Source organism: Vidua macroura, chromosome 23 (genome assembly GCF_024509145.1).
Source record: "Vidua macroura isolate BioBank_ID:100142 chromosome 23, ASM2450914v1, whole genome shotgun sequence".
Taxonomy (NCBI): domain Eukaryota; kingdom Metazoa; phylum Chordata; class Aves; order Passeriformes; family Viduidae; genus Vidua; species Vidua macroura.
Window position 1 is genome coordinate 2,641,914 of NC_071593.1, and position 25,253 is coordinate 2,667,166.

Genomic DNA, 25,253 nt, shown 5'->3' on the forward strand with positions numbered 1-25,253 from the left:
ATCTATTGCCTTCCTCATGCCTACTCTCCTTTCCCATTTGCAACCACAGCATATCCATCCCTGCAGCTGGGCCAGCAACTTGGACAAATTCCCCTATGGAAAGGACTGAATGGAGTGGGAGCTGGTTTTATTCCTGTTGCCATTTCAGCACAATTTAGCAGCTGGAAATAAGAAAGAGAAGCTGGTGCCACATGACAAAGCTTTCCACAGTCAGCATCCCTAGAGCAGCATTTAAAGAAGCAGGAGTTATTTCAGCAAACAACAGCTCCACAATACCTCACCAAAGGTGGCAAATGGAGCCCCTTGAAAAACAGAAGGGTAGACAAAGTGAGGTTTCCTCAGATACTGTGATTTAGTCATGCTGCTGGAAGCTGAGTTAATCAATCTTTTGCTGCTGTTCTTTGCCCATTGCTGGTTTTCCTCCAATGGAAACCAGGTTGTCTATCTGAGGACAGCCAAGCAGGATCCTCTGGACTGAAGCCTCCTGGTCCCCAGACTCCACCCTACAGTTGTTGCAGGTTGCACATGGCCCCAGGCACAGCAAACCTGGAGTTTCTGTCAGCGTGTGGGGCCTTGTGCAAACCTCTGGGCTGGCACCTCATGAAAAGCCAGTGGTGTTTGAAGAGCTCAGGCTCCTGCTGGTGCTGCTTGGCTTTAGATACTGCTCAGCTGGCAGCTTCCAGGCCAGCACCTCCCAAAGAGCAGAAAGGCCGAGTTCCAGTTCCCAGCCTGACTGGGAGAAGCAGGAGCTTGGAGCACTTGCCAGCCCAAACACCTTCCCAAAGGATTCACCCCCAGGTTAAAGCCCAGCATTCCTGGCCTAACTCCAACCATGCAGCATCTCACCCTCACATATGAGCTGCAGCCAGCAGCCAGCTCTCCTACAGGTGGTTCAGTGCCTCAGGGCCAGGGCTGTTGGATCTAAGGGCACAAAAGCATTCTGGAGAGGTTCTGATTTTGAGCTTCCTGCCCCCAGACTTAAACCCTCTAGAATCTGTGAAAGAAACCAAGCATACAGGCCTAGCTAACAGCTTCTCTGCTCTGCCCAGGACACTTCTGATAAAGCAACTAGGGGCATCTACCAAAAACTCATCATGGGACCAAATGCAGCAGAACAATCACAGCCACCCTCTGGCAATGAGATGCCAAAATCTGCAATTGGCTTTAAATGTTTTCAGAATGCTTAGCAAGTTAAGGGGACTTTTGATTGACCCTCTTTCTCCTTTATCAGTAAAAACGATCTATAGGGTTAGAACAAAAGCTCTGTGGGTCACAGCAACAACTGTTCTAAGTTACTACTGGATTAAACCTACCTTGTGCACACTAAAAACCATCCCTGCAGAGGAATCCCTTCTCCTGAGCCTCTCCTGCCACGTGGCCTATCACATCCTGCACCAGGGAGGGCTGATCCCAGGCAAAAAAACTCAGAAGCTGGACTCCATCATCCTGATGGGTCCCTTCCAACCCAGCATATACTAGGATTCTATGAAAAGACACCTCCATACACCAAGATCTGCTCCTGGACCTGAGGCTTTTTTGGAAAATAAGGTAAAACCTGAATATGTTGACATAAGCAGAGAGCACAGCATCTAAGATCAGTGTATTTCCTGACCTCATTCCCAGAAATGGCTCATCTCATTCTGAAAACCCTTTCCTAGAAAGAAACCAGCCTTAGGCAGACACCTGGCCTGAAAATGTGCTGTTTGGTGGCTTCAGGTTAGGGGACATTCTCAGTAATAAAGAGGGATGGAAGCAATGCATCTACTTGCTTGCGCTTCTGACAGTGCCCCAGCCTTGGGAAAAGAAGGGTTTCCAGCAGCAGAAATGGTTCTAATGCCATTTTTCCATGCTGAGCTGTGTTAACCCCCTGCCACAGTCAGGAGCCTGCACACAAGATGTGTTTCAAGAGTAGGAGAAAAAACCTCAGCATAACCTGCAGTATTCTTGGTGTAAACCTGCTGCCCTCCCTGCTGAGGCTTTGCTGTAACGTTGGGCCAATGACCACAGCTCATCTCACTTACACAAAATGAGGCTCCTGCAAATCGCATTCCACGGGAACCTGTTTTAATTAATAATTCCCTTTCTATTTAATATATCTTACAAGTTTTTTTTTGTATTTTAACACTCTTCACAATAAACTGGTTCCAAAGATCTTTCGTGAGCCGCATCCTGAGGAGCCACAACCACCTGCAAACCTGTGCTGATCTAGAAGGAAACTGGAAAGCAACTGGATGCAGTAAATGCATGGCAAAGAACACAAGAGGAGCAGAGGAAGGAGTCAGGAGTTCTGCTCCTTGCAGTGACTTTGTTGGGAAGCTGAAACTTCAGGCGACACACCCACAGCTGGAAACCTCAAGCCTTGTGCATAAACTGCTCACAGCATCCAGTGTGCAGCTGAACTGATTTAACTTCAGAGAAGCCAAAACCTGCCATGCTGCAAACCCAGCTTTGGGTAATTCTGAAAAACCCCTCATAAAAATCTCTGAGAAGACCCTTCCTGGCCTTTACAGGACACCAACAGGGCGAGTTCTCACCCCCTGGAACGTCATTAAAGGCTCTAACAAAAAGGGGAAAGATTTTCTCACCTTACCTCTATCCACCTGCTGGCAATTCCCATTCCCTCCAGCCAGTGGTTTTCCAACTCTTTCAGCCAGAAGGTTTAAGCTCTCCAGACAGACTTCCCAGCCCTGACACACTGGATTCACTGGGCTATTCAAAGGCTCTGCAGCAAGTCTGTCCTTTCCAATCCAAGGCAGTGAGAGAGAAATCAGTCCTTGCATGGCTCTGCTGTTGCACACTCATGTTCCCAGCAGGCTCTGCTACTGCCCACCCTGAGAGGAATTCCATCATTTGCCCACACCGACTTGGCAATATTTACCCTTATTTACATACAAACTGGCATTCATTTAATTCAACAATTTAACTGCTACAAACCACCATGTACCGCTCAAAAAAATGCCTTTCGGAAGAAGAATACCCACACGACCTTCTGCAGAGGTGTAACAGACACCCCTGGAGCCCTGGTGGGTGGGGATTCAGTGGGGACAGACCTTTTGGAGACCTTGAGAGCCCATCCAAACTTCTGGGCCCAGCGGCGAGGCTGAGGCATCACTGAATGTGGTACATGCAGATACATGAGCGTACAGTAACAGTGAGAATATTTTTTCTTTTTTTTTTTTTAACAAAACTTCAGAGAGAAGTGTTTTATTGTTACTAAAAAAAAAAAATAACCAAACAATGCTCTAGTGTTTTAGGCCATGGATTCTCTAGCTCAGATTCATGGGGTGGAACACGTTAGCAGGGAAAGTGTCTCATGGACCTCTCCCCTCTGGCCACAACCAGGCACCTCCTCCCTTCCCCGTGGTGATCAAATCACATCCTCAGGCAAGTACAGCAATTGTTTACATGTAAAAGTAAGATTAGGAAAGTAGCGTATTTGTAGCCTTTCTTCCCTTTCTTTTTGTTTCTTTTTGTTGTTGGATTTTTTTTTGTTGTCTTTTTTTTTTTTTTTTAAAGTGATTTAGCAGCTGGAAAGAAAAAGACAGCATCATGCGAGCAGTCAGTGCTGCAGACACCCCCAGCAAATGCTCCATAGGCTGGTTACTCACGGTCCATGGCCCACAGTTCATAAACCACATTTGAGGGCTTCCCCAGCTTTGCAGAGTCCTTGATGGCAGGTGCTTCTCACAGTGAGAGCCAGCGGGTCATCTTGGGTGGCTGCAGACACACGCGAGGGCCTTCCTGTCCTCAGCAGCAGCTGGGTCTGGAGCAGCAGCCCGGGTCCCGCTGGGCACGGGAAGGGCTCCCACGGCTGTGGCCGTGCCCCGGCCGCGCTGGCCCCGGCACGCGGAGCGGGCAGGCAGCGCCGCTCCTCCGTCCTGCACCCTTCCCTGGCGCTGGGCTGTCGGATCTCGGCTCTCACAGCTGCGGCCTCCGGAGCTGCCAGGGTCACAAGTCCCCGGATGACGCCACTGATCCAAGTCACACGAGACATGGCTGGAGAAACCCAGCTGGGGTCGGGCACCGTCTGCCCTGAGGTCACGTCCCAGCCTCGGGAACCAACTGCTCCCGCTTGGCCCCGCAGCCACTGGCTGCTCCTTGGCCAGGGAGTTTCTCGGCACAACAGCATCCCCTTTTTTCATGTTTTCCTTTTTTTTAAACAACAATTGCTCTCACCCTTCATTTTTGGTAGTCACACATACAGACACACACTATATGTACACAATTTGGGCCTGAGGACCTACGGCATGCCAAGGAAGCCAGCACCGCTCAGGATGGTGCACACATTCAGCAGCTGTCAAAGGAGAAGTCGTTTTACTTTCTTTTAAACTTGCAATGTTTGTCTTTATTTTGTTCTTTATATTTTGAAAGTGAAAAGAAATAGTATTGAGTCAATTTCTTTCTTTTTTTTTTTTTTTTTTTTTTTTTTAAATATTTGTTCTATGTATTTACAAGCCTTAAAGTTGCTCTAAAGGTTCTCAAAGTATCACTAGTACTTTTTTCCCCGGGGTAGCACGGTTTTCAGTGAGTTATTTTCGGAGCACTCTGGTCCTCAGCGGTTTTCTCAAATGCATTTTCCTTCTGATCCAAGGTTATGTATGGTTTGATTACTATTTTCTTTTTAAATTTCTGAAGCAAGCTGAGAGGCAGGCAGAAAAATCTGATGACAATAAACAAAAATTGATCTTGTCCTCATCTAGCTCACCCCAACCCCCTTCAAAGTTTTGTTGATTTATCATGCTTTGAAACAAAACTGAGGTGCATATGAAGGGGAGGGAAATTTATTTCTCTGCTTTTGTTCTATTATACAATTTGTTTACAGAAACTGCAAATTTAAAAATTACACTGGCATTTGCAGTCCTTAAAATAATAAATTAGAAGTTTTCAACTTGTTTTTGTTTTTGCTAAACAGATTTGTTTTGCTGTGTGTTTTCCTAAGTATGAGTCCTTGTTTAAAAAGAAAAGAAAAAGATTAAAACAGAAAATATTTTCTATAAATAATACATGTATTTTGGTTTAGTGCTCCCGCCCTCAGGTTTGAAGTTTACTTTTGTGGGTTTGTTTTCAAGTACCTTTTTGCCTCCATGATCACCTCGGTGTTTATCGAGTTTTACCTCTCCCACTCGTGCGTGTGTGGGGCAAGGGGGGTCTGCGAGAGAGAATTGGCCTTGCTGCACTGTGATTGGCGAAGACGTGAAACTTTTTAAAAAAATACTTAAATTGTTTCTTTTTTGTTTGTTTGTTTTAAATCTGTATTTTAAGTTTTAATTATCCTCTGACTCCTCTTCGGCCTCCCGTAGCCACGTGAAGAACGCCGTTACAGATTTTAGCGCTACTCCTTTCCCGTTCTGCTCCGCTGGGTCCTTGCTGCTTTCCCACTTGTAGAAGGCATCCTCCGAAATGACCTCCTCGTCATACAGGCAATCAAAAAACATCCGCAACAAATCTGCAGTAATGGAATAAAGCAGGGAACATCTGTCAGCCCTGGCTGCAGACAGAGACGGCCGCAGATAAGGGGATTAACGCGACCTCTTGGCACGGGAGATGGAGAGACAAGGAAAGCACAGGGCTCTTACTCAGTTATTGCTTCTGGCTGCTCACACTCGGGTGAGGGGGAAAACCGACCCCTCTGACACTGTCAGAGAAGAGGGAAAGCTGGGAAAGCAGCTGTGGGAATACATTATCTAGAGATTGGCTGGCAAGCAGGACCCACAGCAGCCCATCTCCTCTCCACCACACATCTGGATTCCCTCCAACCCCGGATTTTTGTGGCTCATCAGGAGAGATAATGCCCAACTAATGTCATAAAGGGCACTAAGGATGATCATGTTGAATGTTTTGAGGCACTCCTGGATTTTGTGCTGCAGATTCCCTGGGAATCCCTGTTTCTTTGGCTACTCCCTTGCCTCTTGTCCCACAAGGGTTTTCTGTAGCCTCTCTGGGACAAAACTCATCAGTTGAGCAACTCATTTTATTCCCTCCAAGCCCACAGATATCTGTAGAGTAGCAATGCAATAACAACACCCATGCTCTCACATGTCCAGGTACTGCAAACTCAACAGATTATTTTTTTACTGCTCTTTTTTTAATCTCTTTTTATCAACAGGTTTGTTCTTCCTTTTGTGTGGCTGCTTACAGGAGCAACCAAAAGAAGAGCCGGCCTCTGGCCAAGCATTTGGGAACCTGAGCTGCTCTAAAAATCTGGGATCTGGATAAGCTGAACCCACTCACACCAGCTTCTCTCATCTGCTACCTACAAAGGTAAGGAAAAGTACATCTTCTTCCTGTCTCCCACAGAATCCCCCTGCCCTTATGCGGGCTCAAATCCCCAACACAGAGGCAACACTTACTAGGAGGTTGATCAAGTTTTACTATTGATGCTTGTAGTGCATAAAGTGCTTGTAGTTCCTTCTCTGTGTCTGAGTCCAGGTACTTGAGTAAGATGGGCACTCTCTGTTTGATAACAGCAGTGTCCACTCGGAAGCTAGAAGAGTCCGCTGAGGGGAACAGGAGAAAGCAGGGTCAGCCTGGCACATGGCAACAGGGACAGGTCTTTGACTGCCTTTACTAATGCAAAGAGCAATCACAAACACAGATTAGAGTGGAGAGAAAAGGAGGATGAGAAGCCACAGAAGTATTTTTGGTTAATGGCTATTTCTGGAAGTCTTGGTCCTTACAGTTCCCCGAGTTCACTGCCTGCAGTGACCCCAGTTCTAATACACACAGAAGCAGCACAACCTTACTTTGCAGTGCAAATTGTGTCTCTACAGGCAACTGCATTTAGAAGGTTAGAAGGTTTTTAGAAAATTCTTTTTTTTTCTAAAAATACCAGGGCAGAAACAGAATCATAAGTTGCACATTATATAGGAAATAGTGAATATATAAAAATATGCATTAGAAGTCCATCAGCCGCAAGGATGAATTATTCAGCAGCCTTCAAGTACATCATGCAACCCAATTAAGTGATATTTTGAAAACAAAAGAAAAAACTCAGAGGCAAGGTCAACATTTAAACCAGAGGATGATTTTCCTTACACAACAGGGAACCCTTAGGCATTGGAAATGAAGTCCTGTGTCGTGTCTCTGTTAACACTAGGTGGCACGAGCATGGTTCTGTTCCCAGAGAGAGGAAGGAACTGGCCTGTCCCTCCCCTCCCTCACACGGTGGAATCCAGCCCGTTCTCTCCCCCAAATCACAGCTCAGAGCAGAACCAGACCCTTTACAAGCACCACTTTTTGCTGTGCCAGATGCCAACAATAAAGTTAAAGAAAACCAAGTAAATTGAGCAGATGTTTCTGGCTGCAGTGCTTTACTCAACCCCCCCTGAGGGTCTGAGGCTCACGTGTCTGACTTGGGAGCCCTCCCTTCCCTGTGTTTCCAGCTGTACAGTCAGGCAATCCACATAAACCATCTTTCCAAAACTGAAACTTTGGATATAAAACTCTTACAAGCCTGAGCCCCAGACTGGCTTTGTCCCGCAGCCCACGCTAGGGTGCCCACTCATCTTTGCTGACACAGGAGTGGATATGTTAATTGCCTTAACGATGATCTCAGTCATTTCCACCTTCGTTAAGAAAATCAACAAACAACCTGGCATTTCCCAGCGCTGTCTGAGACCCCTGCTCACACAAGGTCACTGGGACACACCAGGGTCACCTCAGGAACACCATACCTGGCAAAGCTCCTGGCTGTCACGTGGGGAAGGGACACCCTGCTCTTGGGCACAATCCCAAATGATGGGTGTGTGACAAAACACAGCCTTGGCCAGGGAAATGTGATATAAACCTCAAAAATACCAAAAATTCTTTGCAGGTTTGGTTTGTGTGGTGTTTACACTGCAAGTGACTCACCTATAATAGCTGCTTTACAAACTGCTGTCATTAAAGCTCTAAGGAATGTAGGTGAACTCATCTGGCTTTCATCTAGATTAGCCTGGAATCAAGAGTAAATGGACCAGTTAAAAACATGGTGCTGCAGGACTGCAAAACTCCAGTGCTGAACCTGGCAGCAAGTCCAGGCTCAGCTGCTGCTGTGGCACAAGCCCAGCTCACCCCTGCAACACTCGCTTCCCCACTCCCTCCTTGGAACTCCCTCAGGGACCTCAGCAGGCAACACCAGCTCCCATGGGATCCATGTGCCACTGAGCACCTCCTGCAAGGAGCTGTTTGTCTGCAGAACCAAACCAACCACGCTGGGCTCCTGCAATGCCCTCGCACAGTCTCAAAGAGTTTTAGGCTTTTCCAACAAACTTTACGGCGTGCTCCTTGGGTGGAGATTGTTTGCTTTGTGAAAGAAATTCAGGGAATGGCTGTGAAAACTGTCCAAGGCTCCAAAGAGCCTGTGGGTGATTCCAGATTTTCAGTGCTGCTTTCATTCCACTCTCAACTCCTCTAACGGCAGTGGAAAAATGACATTTCTAACACATTGCTCTGCCATAGAAATAACTGAACTAAAGCTGACCAAGATTTAGTATCAGCACAGATGTAACTGCATAGGTTGAGTATAATTTCAGACACTAAATATCTGAGTTAAAGAAGGCAGCCAGAGACTGAGAGCAAAGACCAGTGGGTTGACAGGCCTTTTCCTCTTTTTTTTCTTTATTTTAATTTTCCCTTCCAGTGCCTGGCCCAGTGCAGTGGGAAAGGTGCTCTCAGTGACTGCCCAGGGTGTTTTTACAGTGGGAAATTTGGAGAGGTCAAGTTGGAAAAAAGTAGTGAGAAACTTCTCTCCCCTATTTTATGAGGAAACAATGTAGCAGTCTACATCTAAAATGTACTAAGTGTCAGAAGCAGGATATTCAGTGTCAGAAAGTCTACAGTATTTAAAAGGCTACACAGTTAATATGGCTAAAAGCCTTCCTTCCTGAAACTCACTCTTAAATACTGATTATATTTTAGATTTTAATTCTTTGGAAGTGTTGATTGCACAGACCAAATCCTCGCAGTGTCCCATACCCTGACATGTTCAGACCAGAACATATTTACAAAAGCAGGTAAACAGTCTGCAGGGAGGGTGAAAATCTCTTTGTACCTCTACCCAGTCAAAGATTTGTTCATCATTCGCCTTGTCCTCAACAATGAGTTTTTCCAGCTGCTTGTTCAGCTCTTCTGCAGACAGTTCTTTCTCTGAAAGTGCTTCTGAGGAACTGGAACAGTCAGACTCCGTGAACTCCAACTTCTGCAACACCACACGTGATGATGAGAATTAGTGAAATGTACTTTCCTAGCCTGAATTACACCGGATCGAAGCAGGAAACTACATTTAATTCTGTTTCCTGGCATCTTTCAGCTACTCAGTTATTGTTACAATATCAACCTTCCCTGTTCCAAGGGTTAGGAAGCATTTTACAAACACATGGGAACTCCATTATCCAGCAAAGACAAAGAGGCACCTCAGGCAGCTCCAGCCCTGCACAACAGAGCACAAAATCAAGTGTGTGTTCCCTGGCTGGAGCTACAGGGGCTGGAATGCAACAACCAGAGCTGGCACTGGCTCAAAGGAATTGCAGCCAATGCCCCAATTCCTTGAAAACTGTGACAGAAGAGCTGCAGTCCCCTCAGCAAGGCCCAGGCCCATGGTAATAATTTCATTTCCTGCAGCAATTCCAAAGTGCCAGAACAGGGCAGCGGATCACTCAAAGCTCCAAAGGGAGCTTCACCAGCAAGAGGTGAGGTGCCTCCATCAGTCCTGGCTCCCTCCAGGATCATAATCCAAGGTGGGATGAGTGAATAACTCCTACCATTAATTGTGGCCCCTCTGCAATTGTCTGTCCTTGCTCCAAAACTCATTATTGAATGTTTTTTCCCAGCTGGAGAAACAGGTCTCCTAGAGGAAGCCAGGTGACTGGAGATGTGTGTCTGGGAGCAGCAGGGGCAGGCTTTCCTCCCTGTGCTTTCAGGTAGTGCTGAAATCTACCCCAGTGTGGAGACACTTCACCCCATATTCCAACTGCACATACAAATGGGATGGAAGAGGATGAAGAAATGGGATGATCAAAGAAATGATTTGAACTCACCTGTTCCATGAGAAAGGTATGTACATCTTCCCCTTCGGGCAAGTAGTCCTTCCAACTGAGGCCAGACTCCCTCCATAAGGCTCCCACTTTCTTATGGCTCTGAAACACAAGCAGTTTGTCCATTTAAAGAGCTGAGGGACACCCTGGGAACTCACAGGGGCCGGAATGGTGCAGCTGTGTCAGGAGGAATAAAGGACAGTTCAGCCACCCAACAAACGGCTGGCAATGAGTGAGAACATCTGGAGAGCCCGTGCAAGAGAAACCACATGTGCAATCCCCCTGGGAATGCACATCTTGTCAGGTGGGCAACGCCTCGTGACGGGTAATGGGCAAGGCAGAAGTGACACGGGGGGTTCGCAGCGAGCTCCGAGGTCACCCAGGAGCAGTGACACGTGGAACAGGGCACCTTCCCACGGCTGACTCAGACCCTTCTCCTGACTTACTCCGTCACTCACACTCCCTTGCCTTGACAGTAAGGCTCTGGCAAGCTGCTCCTTTGAGAAAACTCCTCATTTACACAGCTGTTTTCTGTGCAGAGACCAAGCCTCAAATTCAGGCACATAATCCCAAATTCTCTCTTCAGTTCCTAGAGTTTATGCAAACCTTGAGAGCAGTGCCTTTGAGCACAGACAGTTCAGCCTTTTGCAGCCTCTAATGTCACACTGACCTTTGAGCCTCCTGCCTCAGAGAGCACAGTTCTGACACACACAGTTCTGACAAGAATAAAAATGCTGAGCACAACCAGCTCTTTTCACCCAAATGCTTTGCCAAAGTTTCACCTTACAGCAACTGCTCACAGGAGAGCACTGAGTACCTAAGTCAAGCTGAGAAATGCTGCCTGATTTTAAGTTTACAAAGCAGATCACAATTTTCAGTTTACAATACAGGTTGTTAAGAGCCAACTGTGCATAGTTCCTGCTCTGAGCCACTAAGATCTGGATTAGATGGCTGATGTTACACTGAAATACCCGAGTCCAAGTCTTGGCCTGGACAAGATCTGATCAGAAAGCTGTGGCAGAAACAGAGACCCAAGGCTGTGCTTCCACACCCAGAGCACAGCAGCTTTTCTTTCACAGAATAGTTTAAAAAAAAAAAGGAAGCTGACTGTCCAAACAAGCACAAGACTAAAATAAATAAAGAAATAAATAAAAAGCCACTCTTTGCACTGTTGGACTGAAATGCTCCTGGAACATTCAACCTTACTTGAATGCATGCTTGAAAAAATAAAAAAAAAGGCAAGTGAGGGATTTTACAGGGTTGGAAATAGACACTATCCAAAGTGCAGGATTCAGCTGGATCAAAAAAAAAAAAAAGACAAAAAATGGAGATGAGTTATAGGGAAACCACCAAACTGGTTGGACACGCAGCTGTGAGGTGTGAAAGAGAGCTCTCGGAGTCACGGGGTGAGGAGGTGTCACTACCCCAGTGCTGGGTGAACCTCAAGAGTCGGCAGGTTTAGTTTGGATAAGCACACAGCAGTCTGAGGCCATCGGGAGCTTATCCGAACCCTGAGAACCTCTCCGGTCTGCAAGAACAGTTCTCTCGCAAGATTCCCGGCACTTGCTGCTTCTGGTCAGCCCAGAAATCCCTTGAGCATGTCCCTCTTGCAGTATTTCAGCACTCTAAGCTTCTGGGAGAAGCCAGGTGCAAAGGTACCTGCAAAAGGGAAAAGCGATGAGAAAACAAAAAGTTAACTCAACTTTTTGGAACCTTGTAAGGCTTGGTTGGAAACTGGGGGTGCGAGGCAGGTTTCCTAAGTTATCTGGACTGGCTGGCCCATCCCTAAATGTCCTCACGTGGGAATGGTGAAGGTTTCATGCATGAACACGGGCGCTGCATCCACTCCTCCCTCCGGAGGACAGGAGCACGGGGCACTCACCATTTGTTTGCATAGAAGGTGCAAGATTTCAGCAAGCAAGACACCGGCTCTTCCCACAGGAAGCAAGGGTTTGCTAAATTCTCTAGAATGAAAGAAAAACAGGTGTTTTTCCCGTTATAATTCGTTTTTGGAATGTAAATCCAGGGGTAGTGATCAAACTGAGGCAAGAAATCACCTTTAACTTCTGCCAGGGAAGAAGGATTTGATTAATCCAGCATTGCTGGATAAAACATTTAGTGATGCAGTGACCTTGTCACAACAGGGCTAATTACACAGTCTTGAATTTTACATCCAAAAAATGTTATATTTATGTCAAATCCACTCATTTTTGTGGGATGCTGCACTTGGGTAGACTTGGAAAAGACTGTTATTTTCTTAATATACTGGTAATAGAAATAGGAACCATTCAACTCAGTTGAATGAGGCTCACAATTAATCCCCAAATATATAAGGACATACAGAAAATACAGGAATTCTAGTCTAGGAAATGGTTCCTGGTCTTGCACACAAGGTTTTGTGCCCCTTCAAGGCAGTGCCCAGGTGGTAGAGAAATGGAATCTCATAGTTTGGGCAGGGACACTTCCCACTGTCCCAGGCTGCTCCAAGCCCCATCCAGCCTGGCCTTGGACACCTCCAGGGATCCAGGGGCAGCCACAGCTGCTCTGGGCACCCTGTGCCAGGGCCTGCCCAGCCTCACGGGGGGAATTTATTCCAAATATCCCACCTAGCCCAGTCTACCCTCACAGGGGGTAATTTATTCCAAATATCCCACCTAACCAAGCCCTCCTTCTGTTACCATCTGAGCCACGCAGCCCCTCTGCAATACCTCACTCTCTGCAAGTCTAATTCCCAGAGCCTCTGTGCTCCCAAATCTCTCCACTCTACAGCACTGGGGTATTTTTAAGCTCAGCTGAAACAAACAGCAGACTTATGGATAAAACTCTTCTCCAAGGGTGAAAGCACCAAGCTCCCTTCCCAGCAGAGCTCTCAGGCTGGTGTGGGCCCCTAAGGATGTGCAATGAGGGGGAGCTGTGCAGCTCCTGGGGGAGCTGAGCCTCCAGCACTGCTCATCCTTCCCCTACTGATGGGAACCACGCTGAGAAAACACTACAGGCCCAGCTGGGAAAGCATCACTTACTGTATAAGTTCTCTCATAGAGATTCCTCCTTCTTTTAACATGGGGGTCACCAACTCAGCCAGGTACAACCAGATATGGGGTATATCTATGGCCATGTCATCCGCCATCTCCAGGGTCTCGGAAAAACTTTAGAAGGAGGAAAACACACCAAGTATTAAATAACATTTAATTGGAGACATTTGCTTCAAAGAAATCTGCACTTTAAAAATGTTTTGTAACATAAAAGAGGAGTGAAGAGAGAGAGGAGTGAGGAGAATCACAAAGGTAACAAAAAACCTATTGCCATTTTATGTTTTCGGTACTTCCAAACTGCCAAGACTGAATTTCTCCATGCAGTAACAAGGAGAATATGTGGAAAAGACACCACCTTTTGTAGATCCAACAGATACATCCAGGAAATCTCCAGTTATAATAACTCTTATATTCCACTACCCAATCACTTGCTAAACAGTAACATCTATAAAACCAAAAAGCTTTTTTGTCTGTATATATAAACCATCAAGTAAATGGAACCTTCTTAAAAATATCCAAACATTTAGAGAGGGGGGGTTAATCCTAACAGAATTCCAAATGTAAGGTAAGCAGTGAAATGTCTGTAAGAGCGCAGTTCAGCAGAGTTTCTATCTGCAGCAGGAATTACAGGACTGCTCCCCAGTGATACACTTTCCAGAATGGCTCAAAACTCTTCTTTCCCATCAAACCCTTGCAGGTGGCTTCACTTCCCATGCCTGGGAAATGGTAATTTTTCTGCTCTCCTGCAGTTTCTATCATGGTTCGTTTCTCCCTGAAAACCTTGAATTGTCCGGTGTCCTGTTTAGTGACTATAAATCCACATTTTCTCTCATGTTTCAAACCAGAAACCATCTCCTTTGCTTTGTTCTTTGCATCCTCTGCTGCTCCTCCAGCCTTTCTGCCAGAAATTGTTTTCCTGTTGTGCATCTCCCCAACCATGGGCTGTGACCAGTGTTCATCCTGTGATCCCTCATTACACTTCTGTGTAGGTGAAGGAGTTTCTGGTGTTCTCCTCAGCACCCACTGAACACCACTTGACCTTTCCATCATCTTCAGGAGTTGTTTTGCATTGTTTATTCACATTCAGAGCACAGATCCCAATATTTCATCAAGATCCACTTATCCAAACTCCAGGAAGCTCGAGAACAGCTTTAATCACAATACATTTTGGATATGTATCACCTCAAATGAGTCCCTCTGACCATCAGTGCTGTGTGGACACAAGAGTACTCCCTGTGGATTTAGATTTTTTCAGCTGTTCCATACAGTTTTGAGCTCAGGCTGCCTAAACCTTTCCTGTGAGCTGGAAGAAGTTCAGGGACAGACATGGGCACAGGGAGTTTCCTGTTGGAGCGGTCGATGGTACCACAATGACAGGGACTCAGATTAAAGCCAGACAGAGTCAACTCCTCAGAAACTCAGTATACTTCATCTGCTCCTTCACTGCTGCATTTGTGCCTATCCCTGTTTTATCCCTCCTGCTCTGCATCACAGTGAGGACTGAGTGCCACCAGGGATCTCCAGGGGAACAGGGATGGTTCTAGGACTGGACACCAGGCTGGGAACACAAAACTCAGGGAGCTGAAATGAGCCAGGAGCTGAAACTCAGGTCTCTTGAGGCAGGTCCAACTCATCTGCTGCATGTTCTCCTCTTCAGCCCCTCGAGGGCTGAGGTGTCCTGGGAAGTGCCATGGTGTGGGTGAAGCCTTCTTCCCACTGGGAGAGTGGCTGAGGCTCTGGGTGCCCAGGAGCTCAGAGCTCCCAGGTACTGATATTGTGTGAAGGATTCTGACCGCCTCCTCTTCCAGTTACATTCAGGGATTTGCAAAAGGCAAACAGGGAGAAATGCAGCACAGAACAGGGATCTGAACACACATGTTTAAACAGACACCTAGAGATCTGCTTCAAAATAAAAGCTGGCATAAATATGAACATATTTATGTTCACTAAAGCATCTGAAACACTTTAAAATATATTACAATAATAATATTCCTTATAAATACACCCAAATGATACAGTCCTTCCAAAAGAATGTGTGGAGAGGGCAGGATACAAAAACAAGGTGGGAGATCATTTCTCTGCAGCACAGCATCCATTTGCAAGAAACACTGAGGAAAAGAATCTGTGGATTCTCTGTGCAGAATACCAACCCCTTGAAGAAATCCTGCTTGCTCAGCTTTCCCGAGTGCACCAGCTGATGTAACAACTGGCCCATGTGATCCCTGGTGATCTGACTCCGCTCCAGCGTGGACTCCACGCCCACGCGCACGAACACGGGCAGCAGGTTCTGGGCACTCAGCTCCTCCACGCACTGCATGGCCTCCTGTGGAAGGACACACAGCAGTCACCCTCCACTGAAAAGCAGCAAACACATGGCACAAGAGTATTTCCTACTGTAACACCAGGGATTTTTGGTGAAATGAGTACTTAATGAGGCTGCCAGGCAAAGTGCTGTATTAGGCTGTGAAACATCATCACATAATAATAACAAAAACAACAATAATTGAAATAATGGAATTTATACCACTCAGGTAACAATTTTTAAAATACACAATCATAGTCCAGGCAGGAGTTATCTTCTGGATGCCACCAAAACACCTATTACTGCATTGAACATCAAGCCAAGTCAAAAAAAGGGTATCAGATCAGATTTGTTACTCATCTGACCTGGCACAAATGCCTGTGTTACAAACCCACAGCCATAAAGAAGCAGAAAATAGCTGGGGAGCACTTGCAGGAAGATTTCCCCTTTGAGTCTGAAAGCTCCCACTTTCAGACTTAAGTATTTTGCAACCTAGACAAAGAAAACTCTCAGAGACATTGAGAGCAGCTCTCAAAGTCTCACATCAAAAATCTTCATTGCCATCACAAGGACCTTCCAGTGACCTTCTGGGTCCAGCCCACAGATCTCAGTGGCCTTCCTGACCACAGGCACCTGCTCTGTGACTGGTTATGCCTTGAGCTACCAAGGCCTGGCAGCCTCAGATGTGTTTCTCAGGCCCTGTAGGGCTTTTTCCTGCAGGTCAGGAGCCCAGTGGTCCCGGCCTGTGTGCTTGGGTTGGAGCTCATCACAGGATCCTGCTGTCCTGGGACACACAGGGAACCCTGCTGGCCGACCCTGCTGTCACCAGGGTCACAGCTCAGCAGTTTGAGCTCATGGTCAGGTCAGACTCTGAGGACCAAACACCCGCAAAGGGCCATTCCTCTGCTCTACACAGCAGGAACTCACTCACGGGTGGCTGCAGGAACACGAGTTTAAGCAGTCAGAGCTTTGCTGCACCTGAAGAGCACCAAGAATCCCCCAGTACCAAGTAATTCCTGATGCAAACAAGCTGCCTTGATTCCATGGACTTTTAACCAGCCCTGCCCTGTCTAATGCAATTCAGCTCCATTTCCAGCCAGCCACAGAAACACATTGCTGTACTTGCAAACAGGGAACCGAAGTGGCCCCTTCATTGCAGGCATCCAGGGGAGCCTTTGGAGTCCATCCTAAGCAGGAAAAAGAGCAGAGACTCCTTGGCTCACCAGCCCCTGGGTCCTGGGCCAGCTCACTGCCAATCAGAGCAAGGTTTTTCCTCTCCAAACCAAGTATTTAATAATTTATCCCAATAACTAGATGTGAACTCTAAACAATCCATCATGAGAATATTCCTCTTTCCAATTATTAATTGGAAGTCCAATGAAATGGAAGCAGCAACTCTGCTTTTAGGGTGCCAAACCAGCAACTCCCAAGTGCTGCCATTTCAAACTTGGCAGGTTTGAAAATTTATTTCAGTGAAAGATCAAATGAAGCAGCTTTGCAGCCAATGTAACACTTCTTGAAAACTCTGGGGACGAGCTAAAAAACCCATTTACAAGGGAAACAAAATTTCAACCTTTTAACTAGGAAGTGATGACAGCTGCTCAGTAATTTCCAATGTTTATTAAAAATCCTCTGGAGTGGTTTGTTCAATATTTAGTATTGCTTTATCTGCCTCCAGATCAGAACAGCACATGCTTTGATAACTAAATGAAAACCTCTGTTTATTTTCACACTAGCTTTCCTGCTTCCAAAATTGCTGGTATTATGGAGCTGCTCAGTGATTCATGACAGATACACATCCATCTTGCTACTTAAAACACACAGGCTGGGCTATATTTCCTATTACCAGCAGGGCAGAAAACAAGCTTGGGAGACAACTGTCCTGAAAGTGCCCCTGGAGCTGCTGCTGCTGCTGGGTTCTGTCTGGCCTCGCTGCCTCTGTGTGGGCTGGGTGCTCACAGAGACACATCCTGGAGAGAAATCACTGCTGCCCCTCAGAGCTGTCTGTTGAGTGAGGTTTTCATCTTGCTTACCTTAAAATCATTAATATGCAAGAACTCATCAATGATAGATTTGCATTTTCTCTCTATTTCCTCTTCTGATAGTGAAGGCTTTTCTTGCACTGGAGCTGGGGGAACTTCTGGCTTGGCTGGTGGAAATACAGCAACAAAAAATGTTTGGAAAAGGAAAATCAGCATTTTAGAGATTACATTCTGAGAACAGAAGTCATTAGGGCAGGTGTGTCCCCTGTCCCACCCTCGGGTACAGGGTAGTTCTTTGATGGGGCTTGGAGCAACCTGGGATAGGTGGAAGGTGTCCCTGCCCATAGCAGGGGGTTGGAACTGGATGAGCTTTAAGGTTCCTTCCAACTCAAACCATTCTGGGATTCTGGGATTCTTTCCTGGCTACCTTTCCCCCCATATGAACTCCCAGTATTTCTGTAACTTGACCTTGCAGGATCACAGCTGGCAGTGGCACAGGTTGAACACCTCCAAAGCCCTGCACGAACATTAAATAATTAAATGGGAGCTGTTGCAGCAAAGTTAAAATGTGCTGACTGTGATGGGCAGCAGTCCAAGGCAATCTCCCAGTCATATCCCGAAACCCTGGTCCCCAGGGACTGTCTGCAACATCCTGAAACTTCAGGATAAGCCTGTGCTGTGCTGTGGCAGTCGAGGTGTTTCCCTCACTGCAGCAGTTTCCAGATGTTTCCCAGGGAAAGAGCTGAACGCTGTCCTTACTATAAAGGTTCTGTCCACTGGGAACATCACCCTAATTTTCCCATTTTCCCACTAAGAGATCAGCCCAGGCTGGCAGGAGGGAAAAGCAGGAGCTGCAGGACTGACAGGGTGACAGATGAGTCACCCTGGTGGGCACCACCATCCTGCTGCACCAGGGCTGGCTTGGAAGGAGGGTTGGCAACAACACGCTGCTAAAAAGCTGCTGTGCACCATCTGTCCCAGACCCAAATCCCTGCCCTGACCCTGGGGAATGCTTGAAAAGGGTAGATATGGCTTTTACTGGGCACTGAAAAAGCATTCCTGAAGAACTGACATTGATTTGGGGGACTTTGTGTGCAGAAGCCAGTGGGACAGTGACAGGATAAAACAGGGCAGACAATGCCATGGGGTGGGGCTGTGCTGGCACCTGCAGCCTTTCAGCCCCGCTGGATCCTACGGAGGGGCTGCACAGAGGGAAAAGGTCCAGGCCTGCCTGACTCAGCTGGGTCACCCAGCTCTGGGAGGTGCATCCCAGCTGCAGCAGCCTGACAGTGCCCTGCACAGACACCTGTCACTGCTCCTGACAGGTTCTCCCTTGTGCCTCCCCACCCATTCAGCAAGACTCCCCGAGCACAGAGGAGCCGTTACCAGGTTCCTTGGCTTTGTTCCTCTCGGCCTCGGTGCTGTTCCTGTCCATCTCCATGCCTCCTGTCAGCTGCTTCACCGTCTCCAGCATCTCCCTGCGCTGCTCCTCCTGGGCCTGGTTGTCCAGCAGCAGCTCCTTGCTGCTGCTGCCCCGGAGGAAGGTGTTGGGCCGGGACAGGGAAGGTGGCAGAGGTTTGTCGTTCTTCTCCCTGCCCGTGCTCCCGCGACTGCCGAACAAAAACCCGCTCAGAGCTTAGAAAAGGGACTCGAGGGCTTCACTGCAGGAGAAAACCACCCCCCAAGCCCTGCAGGATTGTTCACTCTGTTTCTTACAGCTGTACCCACAACCAAAATTAACTGAATTTCAGAGACCCACAAACACAAATACCCAGAGTGGACAGAACAGCCAATGCTTCCTAGAGAATATATGGAAAAGCAATGCTCTACAGCACCCATTTTATACATGGAATAGTGAATTTTATAACACAAGGACTCTGTTTCCCTTTGAAATGGTATGAGAGCTTTAGATTAGACATAACAAAGAAATTCCTTCTGTGAGGGTGGTGAGGCACAGGGTGCCCAGAGCAGCTGTGGCTGCCCCTGGATCCCTGGAAGTGTCCAAGGCCAGGCTGGAGGGGGCTTGGAGCAACCTGTGATAGTGGGAGGTGTCCCTACCCATGGCAGGGGGTGGGAATGGGTGAATCTTTCAACTCTCTCCAACCCAAAATATTCCGTGATTCCACGAGAGTTGTATTTTTTACCCGTTAATTGAAAAATACCTCCCAAACATGAAGGCTCCCAACAACAGGTAACAACGATCTGTCCTATTAATTATTGTGTTAATGAGTAAAATGGGCAAAACGATGCCAAAATGGAGTAATTTCCAGCTAAGCCCAAGTTTTATTTGAAATAGAAGGGAAAACATTAGAGGCACAACCCAGCAAAACACTTCAGCAACTTGTGTGTACTGGAAGGAAGATTCAGTGACATTTTAAATGAACTGTACATTTATAAACTGTGTCTAGAGTTAATAAATTATTGAGGGTTAATACATGTTTCATGCTCCAAGCTGGAGTGGCTGCAGCCCTGAAGGAATTGGAGTGAGAAAGAGGCTCTGCAGTTTTTTGTTGGATGTGGGAGCACGGGCAGGTCACATCTGCTGGAAAGGGTCAGACACGATTTTATGCTGCATTTCTGCCAGGTTTTAGGTGTGTTTTCCTGGATAAATAAACCTAATGACCTGGCTCAATTCACAGCCATTAAATCCAACCTATTTATTACTACATTTTATCTGAAGAGTTTGTAATCTGTTAAACACAACTACCCTTGACTGAAGGGTGAAGTGGAAACTAAAACATTAATCAAAATGGTTTTAAAAATTAATTCCACCTCTCTCCCCTATGATACTATAAAATACAGGCATGTTCAAAGCTAACTCAGAGTGGGAAAAGGACCCAGCCATTCCTGGAAAAGCAAGGAATTCCCTTCTGTCCAAGTGCTGGTGCCAGAGCAGGGGGTGCAAAGGGCAGCAGTGAAGAGCAATGGAGCGACACTCACCTCGTTAAGGCCCTGCGAGATTCTAGTTCTGAAGATGCAGATGAGGCAGATACTGGGGACACTGGAGGCTGCAGGGCAGAAAATCTGTTCAGACTTGTGGCACTTGGTCGCAAGGAGTCTGGAGATGGTGGAGACAACACAGAGCAGAGCGACAAGGTCAGGAGCTGCTGACAGCTCAACATCACCGAGCAGTTCAGCCAGAGCCACGGGGACAGAACTGCAGGGAAAAGGCTGGGCCTGCCCCACTTCAACCCTTCTTGTCAGGAGGTCACACACAGAGGGGAGCAGAGGAGCCAGAGGGGAGCCCTCACTGGGGGCTGCAGCTCCTCCCAAGGCACAGCTCTGATCTCTGCCTGTGAGCAGGGACAGGACCCAGGGAAGGGCTGGAGCTGGGCCAGGGGGTTTGGGCTGGAGATCAGGAAAGGTTCTTCCCCAGAGGGTGCTGGGCACTGCCCAGGCTCCTCAGGGAATGGTCCCAGCCCCGAGGCTGCCAGAGCTCCAGGGCCCTTTGGACAGGCTGGGATTGTTGGGTGTCTGTGCAGGGCCAGGGGTTGGACTCTGATCCTTGTGGGTCCCTTCCAGCTCAGGACATTCCCTGGTTCAGTGAACCACCCAAACTTTTGGCAGCAAAGCCGAGGGTGAGGGTCCATCCTGACTTACCCATCTCGCTTGCCTTGGCTCCACCACTGCTGCCCTTCCCCCAGCTGCCCAACTGGGCTTTAGGCACGAGCTGAATCTTCTCATCTATTGTGGGCTGTAAAACACACCAGGATGTACAATTACAAGGGCAAATCATACAGTGTAATAATAAATGGGAGATTTTTTGGCAATAATCCCAGTGTTGTCTACACCAAAATACACTTCACATATTTTTGGAAGACTAAACTGTGGCCCAAGACAGGGGACACAAACAACAAAGGACATCACAAAGATTCTCTTCCAAATGTCAGTGAGAGGTGAGAGACATTCACAGTGAGCAGAAGCTTCTTTTTACTGGGAATTCTGAAGCTCAGGAAGGTGGAAAAGCTCAGTATATCCATATTTGAAAGATGTTCAGTTTGTTTGTGATGTGTAAGGCAGTTTCACTGTCCATCAACTCTCCAGTCATGGCTTTGGGGGGATCTGCAGGGCACCAAACAATCCAGAGGGCAAAGGACGACAACAGGTCGCAGAACTTGGAGGAAGAAGTGATGTCTAGCAAGAAGAGAACATTGATTTTACAATGTTCAGTAGGAGAATTTATTGACAAGGAGGTTGTGACCTCGCAGATCTCGGGGGAGCTCCTCTTTCCTTCCAAAGCAGCTGCTCCAGCAGCTCCATTTGTATGGAACAGAGAGGAAGGGCTTTTCCCAGGTGAGTGGTAAGGCCAGGCAGGAGGAGGCTGAACCTCTCCTGCTAATGAAGTTTTGGAGACTGCTTTATGACTTGCAGAAGGGACAAATTGACTGGATCTGCAGAAGGGCTGCACTCTTGTCCAGGTCCTGCTTTAAAGCTCTCCAAGAATCCAGGCACTGAGTGTAAAAATTCAGGGCAAGTGACATTAAGTGGGATAAGGGAATATTTAGGAGACAATGATTTATACAAAGGCCAGACTTTTCCTTGGCAAGAAAACCAGAGCTGTTCTGAAGTTTGACAAAGGAGAAATCTCCAACTTGCCCAACCTGCAGCCTGGAAAACTGTCCCAAATTCACCAGTTTAATGGTGAAATAACAGGAAGATTCTCATCTGGAGGATGAACATGAGAGTTTATCACATACTGGGGGATGCAACCATGCCACCAAGTCAAGAAACCTCTAAGAGCAGACACAGCTCTTCCCATTCTACTGGAGCATCCTAAGTCTGGAGTGCTGCTGTTTGTGACACATCAAAATGGATGTGGCCTGTTTTACTGAGGAGCAGCATCAGAATGGGGTCTTAAGAACTTGAGGCACCCAAGGATTTCCAGCAGGTGTTTGAGACCCATGGAACGTGCTGCATCTCTATCTCACACAATACCCTGGCTTACATTTTCATCACTGAATAAAATGCAGATTTTCTGACTGTGAGAGCTTCTGAATTACTAAAAGGACACTGTCAACCTGAGAAAGAAAGTCTGCACACTCCTTTCCCTCAGGACAAAACAGGAATATCCAGAAGATAATGCAGCTTGATTTGCTTACAGGATTAACTCTGAAGATTTAAAATGTCCCAGCCCCAAGTTTTGACCTGCCCACACCATCCCTGTCCTTCCTGGACTAACAGATTTTTTTGTTTTTTGTTGCCCTGAAGGAGGCTTGTACTGGCACCTACCTTGGTGATTTTAAGGAACTTGGTGGGGTCCAGCACTCTGCTGTTCTTTGCCCCCTGCACAGTGTTCCAGCCGCCTTCGTCGACCCGTGGGACACCTGAGGACAAACAGAGCCACGCTCAGCTCAGCTCACCCTGCTGCTCTGACGGGCAGAGTCCTGCTCAGAAATGTCTTTTCCTCTGACATGCCATAACCAGCCTGCCTGCCTGTGCTCTCACAGAACAGCTCTTGCTCTTTCCAGGGGCTGCTTTTGGAAGGGATGGTTCCTGGCTGGATTTCTCTGCATTCCTGTGGGTGCTGCACGCTCACGAGCTCGTGGAAGGAGCAGGTGAGATGCCTTCCCTGGCAGAACCTCACTCGCCCCACAAGTCCTGCAGCGCTTGGCTGGTCTGACACCGAGCCCCTCAGGCACTCCCAGGTTCCTCACCTTCCCCTGGTGTCACTTTTAGGATAATTAAGTCTACATGGATTTTCTTTACACCCTGTTTTCAAAGCACTTTCATTTGACAATCCTTAGAGAATCCCCCAATCCTTAAAGAATCCCCAAAATTACTTTCTCCTTGCCCTGCTCTGTCCCAGGCTTCATTTTCCCAGTCACTCCAAATTTGTCTTCAGACAGTGCCCTGAGGGCCAGGAGCAGTTTAAGGTGATGCCAAGACACTCCCTCACACAGAGTCAGCACCTCATGACCTTAACAACTAAAGACAACACAGTTACTCCTGAAATTAGAAGTTCTTCTCTTGAAATGAGACTCTGCAGTGCATGAGAATGGATGGCAAATCTGACTCCAAAGTAATAACTTGTTAGAACAGATTTCTGGCAGCCTGTCACAAAATCAAACATGGTTTGCATGAATGGAATGTGTAAGCACTGTTGGCCTGTGGTTGGTTATTTTCACCCATGAGATTTGCCCCTGAAAATCCCCACAGCCAATCCATGGCAGATCTGTTCCTTTTCCAGCCTCTGCCATATCAGGCCCCAATTCCCTTTGCTCATTACATTTAGGAAAAAAACTCACAGATTTTTTCCTTTAATGTGGGATTCCCTCTAAGACCACTGGATGTGAAATGAGCAGCCAACTTGGCTTTTACTTTACCTGGTCTCCTCTTGTCTTTGGTCATGAGTTGTTGCACCTTCCTCTGTTCTTCCTGCTCTTCAATCTTGGCTTCTTTATGGATCTGCTCGATGGTCTTGGGGCCCTGGTCTGCTCTCCGTGACACCCAGTTGCACTGGGAAAGAAGCAAAAAATACCAAACACGTGCTCAGGGAAACTTCCAGGGGAGCATCAAACGTGGGGAGCTTGAATATTGGGAAAGAGGCTTCATCCTCCCACCCTTGTCATGCCTTAGAGGGGCTGGAGGAAATCCTGTGGAGCTGGGACACATTATGGGCATGGTTATCCCAACACCCAAGAGCAGAGCCTTGTATTCAGGTACAGAGACTGCAGCAATTCACTTGACTGAATTCAGGACATGTTAATCCCCAGCCTCCACATTCCCAGCTTCTCTTTCAAGGCTCAGAGGAAAGAGAAGAGCTGCTGTCACTCTCTGTTTATGACTGATACTCTTTGTGGGAGCCTCTCCTCCAAGCTTGAGGGAAGAAATGAAAACTTGAAAATAAAAAAAGCAAGAAGTGACTGATTCTAAGTGAAGACAGTGCTTTGCACTCCAGGAATGGTGATGGCTGACACAGGAATCCTGCAGAGAGGAGCAGCTGTCACTCCAAAAACACTTTCCTTGCTTGATGTGTCTTTTCAGCCATGCAGTGCCCAGACCCCTCCAGCCCTGGAATGACCATGCTATCCCTTATCTTGCTGCAGCCTCATTACAGCTCTTGGGGTAATTATCTACCTGCAGCCAAAGTGGTGACTTCAGCCCCCACACAACCCAAAGCAGCTCCCCTGGGGGGGAATTGCAGGTGCTGGGAAGGTTTGTTCCACCCATGGTCACGTCTGCACAGTGTGGGCACCCCCAGCACCGCCCGTGTACTGACCACAGCACCAGGACAACATGGAGACTTTTCCTGGCTTTGGACAGCCAGACTTGGGGGAGAAGGAGAGCAGATCTCCCCCTAACATCCCACTTGAGCACTGAATCCCGGCTCTTGCATGAGAGCTTATCCAGCCTGGATATGGAAGGGGACACGACAGACTGGCATGAGAGCTGGGCATGTTCACCTGCAGAAGAGAAGGCCCCAGGGAGAGCACAGAGCCTCTTCCAGGGCCTAAAGGGGCTCCAGGAGAACTGGAGAGGGACTGGGGACAAAGGGGAATGGCTTCCCACTGCCAGAGGGCAGGGTCAGATGGGATATTAGGAAGAAATTCTTCCCTGTGAGCATGGGGAGGCTCTGGACTGGTTGCCCAGAGAAGCTGTGGCTGCCTCTGGATCCCTGGAAGTGTCCAAGGCCAGGCTGGACAGGGCTTGGAGCAGCCTGGGACAGTGGAAGGTGTCCCTGCCATGGCAGGGGGTGGAACAAAATGATCCTTAAAGTTCCTTCCAACCCAGACCGGTCTGGGCATCCATGATTTCACACTTTGACTCACTGGAGCTAGGACCTACCAGCCTTAGGTCTATTACATCCTGAAGCATGAACCGAATCCTTGAGGAGGTTTTCCTCTCTTTCACAATCTTCTCCATCTGATTAAAATACTGGTCCATGCGGGGCTAGACAAGAAAAACATCATCAGCACGTTGTGGA

General features: G+C 47.5%; 1 protein-coding gene across 3 annotated transcripts in view; it reads right to left on the minus strand.

Annotated features, from left to right (window-relative positions):
- Nucleotides 1-3,188: 3,188 nt before the first annotated feature.
- The window catches only part of EIF4G3 (eukaryotic translation initiation factor 4 gamma 3), a 144,773-nt gene continuing 122,708 nt past the window's right edge, over nt 3,189-25,253 (minus strand). For all 3 annotated transcript variants that reach the window (XM_053997729.1, XM_053997731.1, XM_053997730.1), the window contains 15 exons: nt 25,115-25,219; nt 23,653-23,785; nt 22,559-22,653; nt 20,930-21,023; nt 20,270-20,387; nt 18,716-18,939; nt 17,381-17,496; nt 15,196-15,368; nt 13,034-13,159; nt 11,896-11,977; nt 10,017-10,115; nt 9,032-9,178; nt 7,852-7,933; nt 6,351-6,497; nt 3,189-5,446 (listed from right to left, as the gene is read on the minus strand). In XM_053997729.1, coding sequence (XP_053853704.1) covers nt 5,265-5,446; nt 6,351-6,497; nt 7,852-7,933; nt 9,032-9,178; nt 10,017-10,115; nt 11,896-11,977; nt 13,034-13,159; nt 15,196-15,368; nt 17,381-17,496; nt 18,716-18,939; nt 20,270-20,387; nt 20,930-21,023; nt 22,559-22,653; nt 23,653-23,785; nt 25,115-25,219 — 1,923 coding nt within the window. In that variant the 3' untranslated portion in view covers nt 3,189-5,264. The remainder of the gene's footprint in view (nt 5,447-6,350; nt 6,498-7,851; nt 7,934-9,031; nt 9,179-10,016; nt 10,116-11,895; nt 11,978-13,033; nt 13,160-15,195; nt 15,369-17,380; nt 17,497-18,715; nt 18,940-20,269; nt 20,388-20,929; nt 21,024-22,558; nt 22,654-23,652; nt 23,786-25,114; nt 25,220-25,253) is intronic.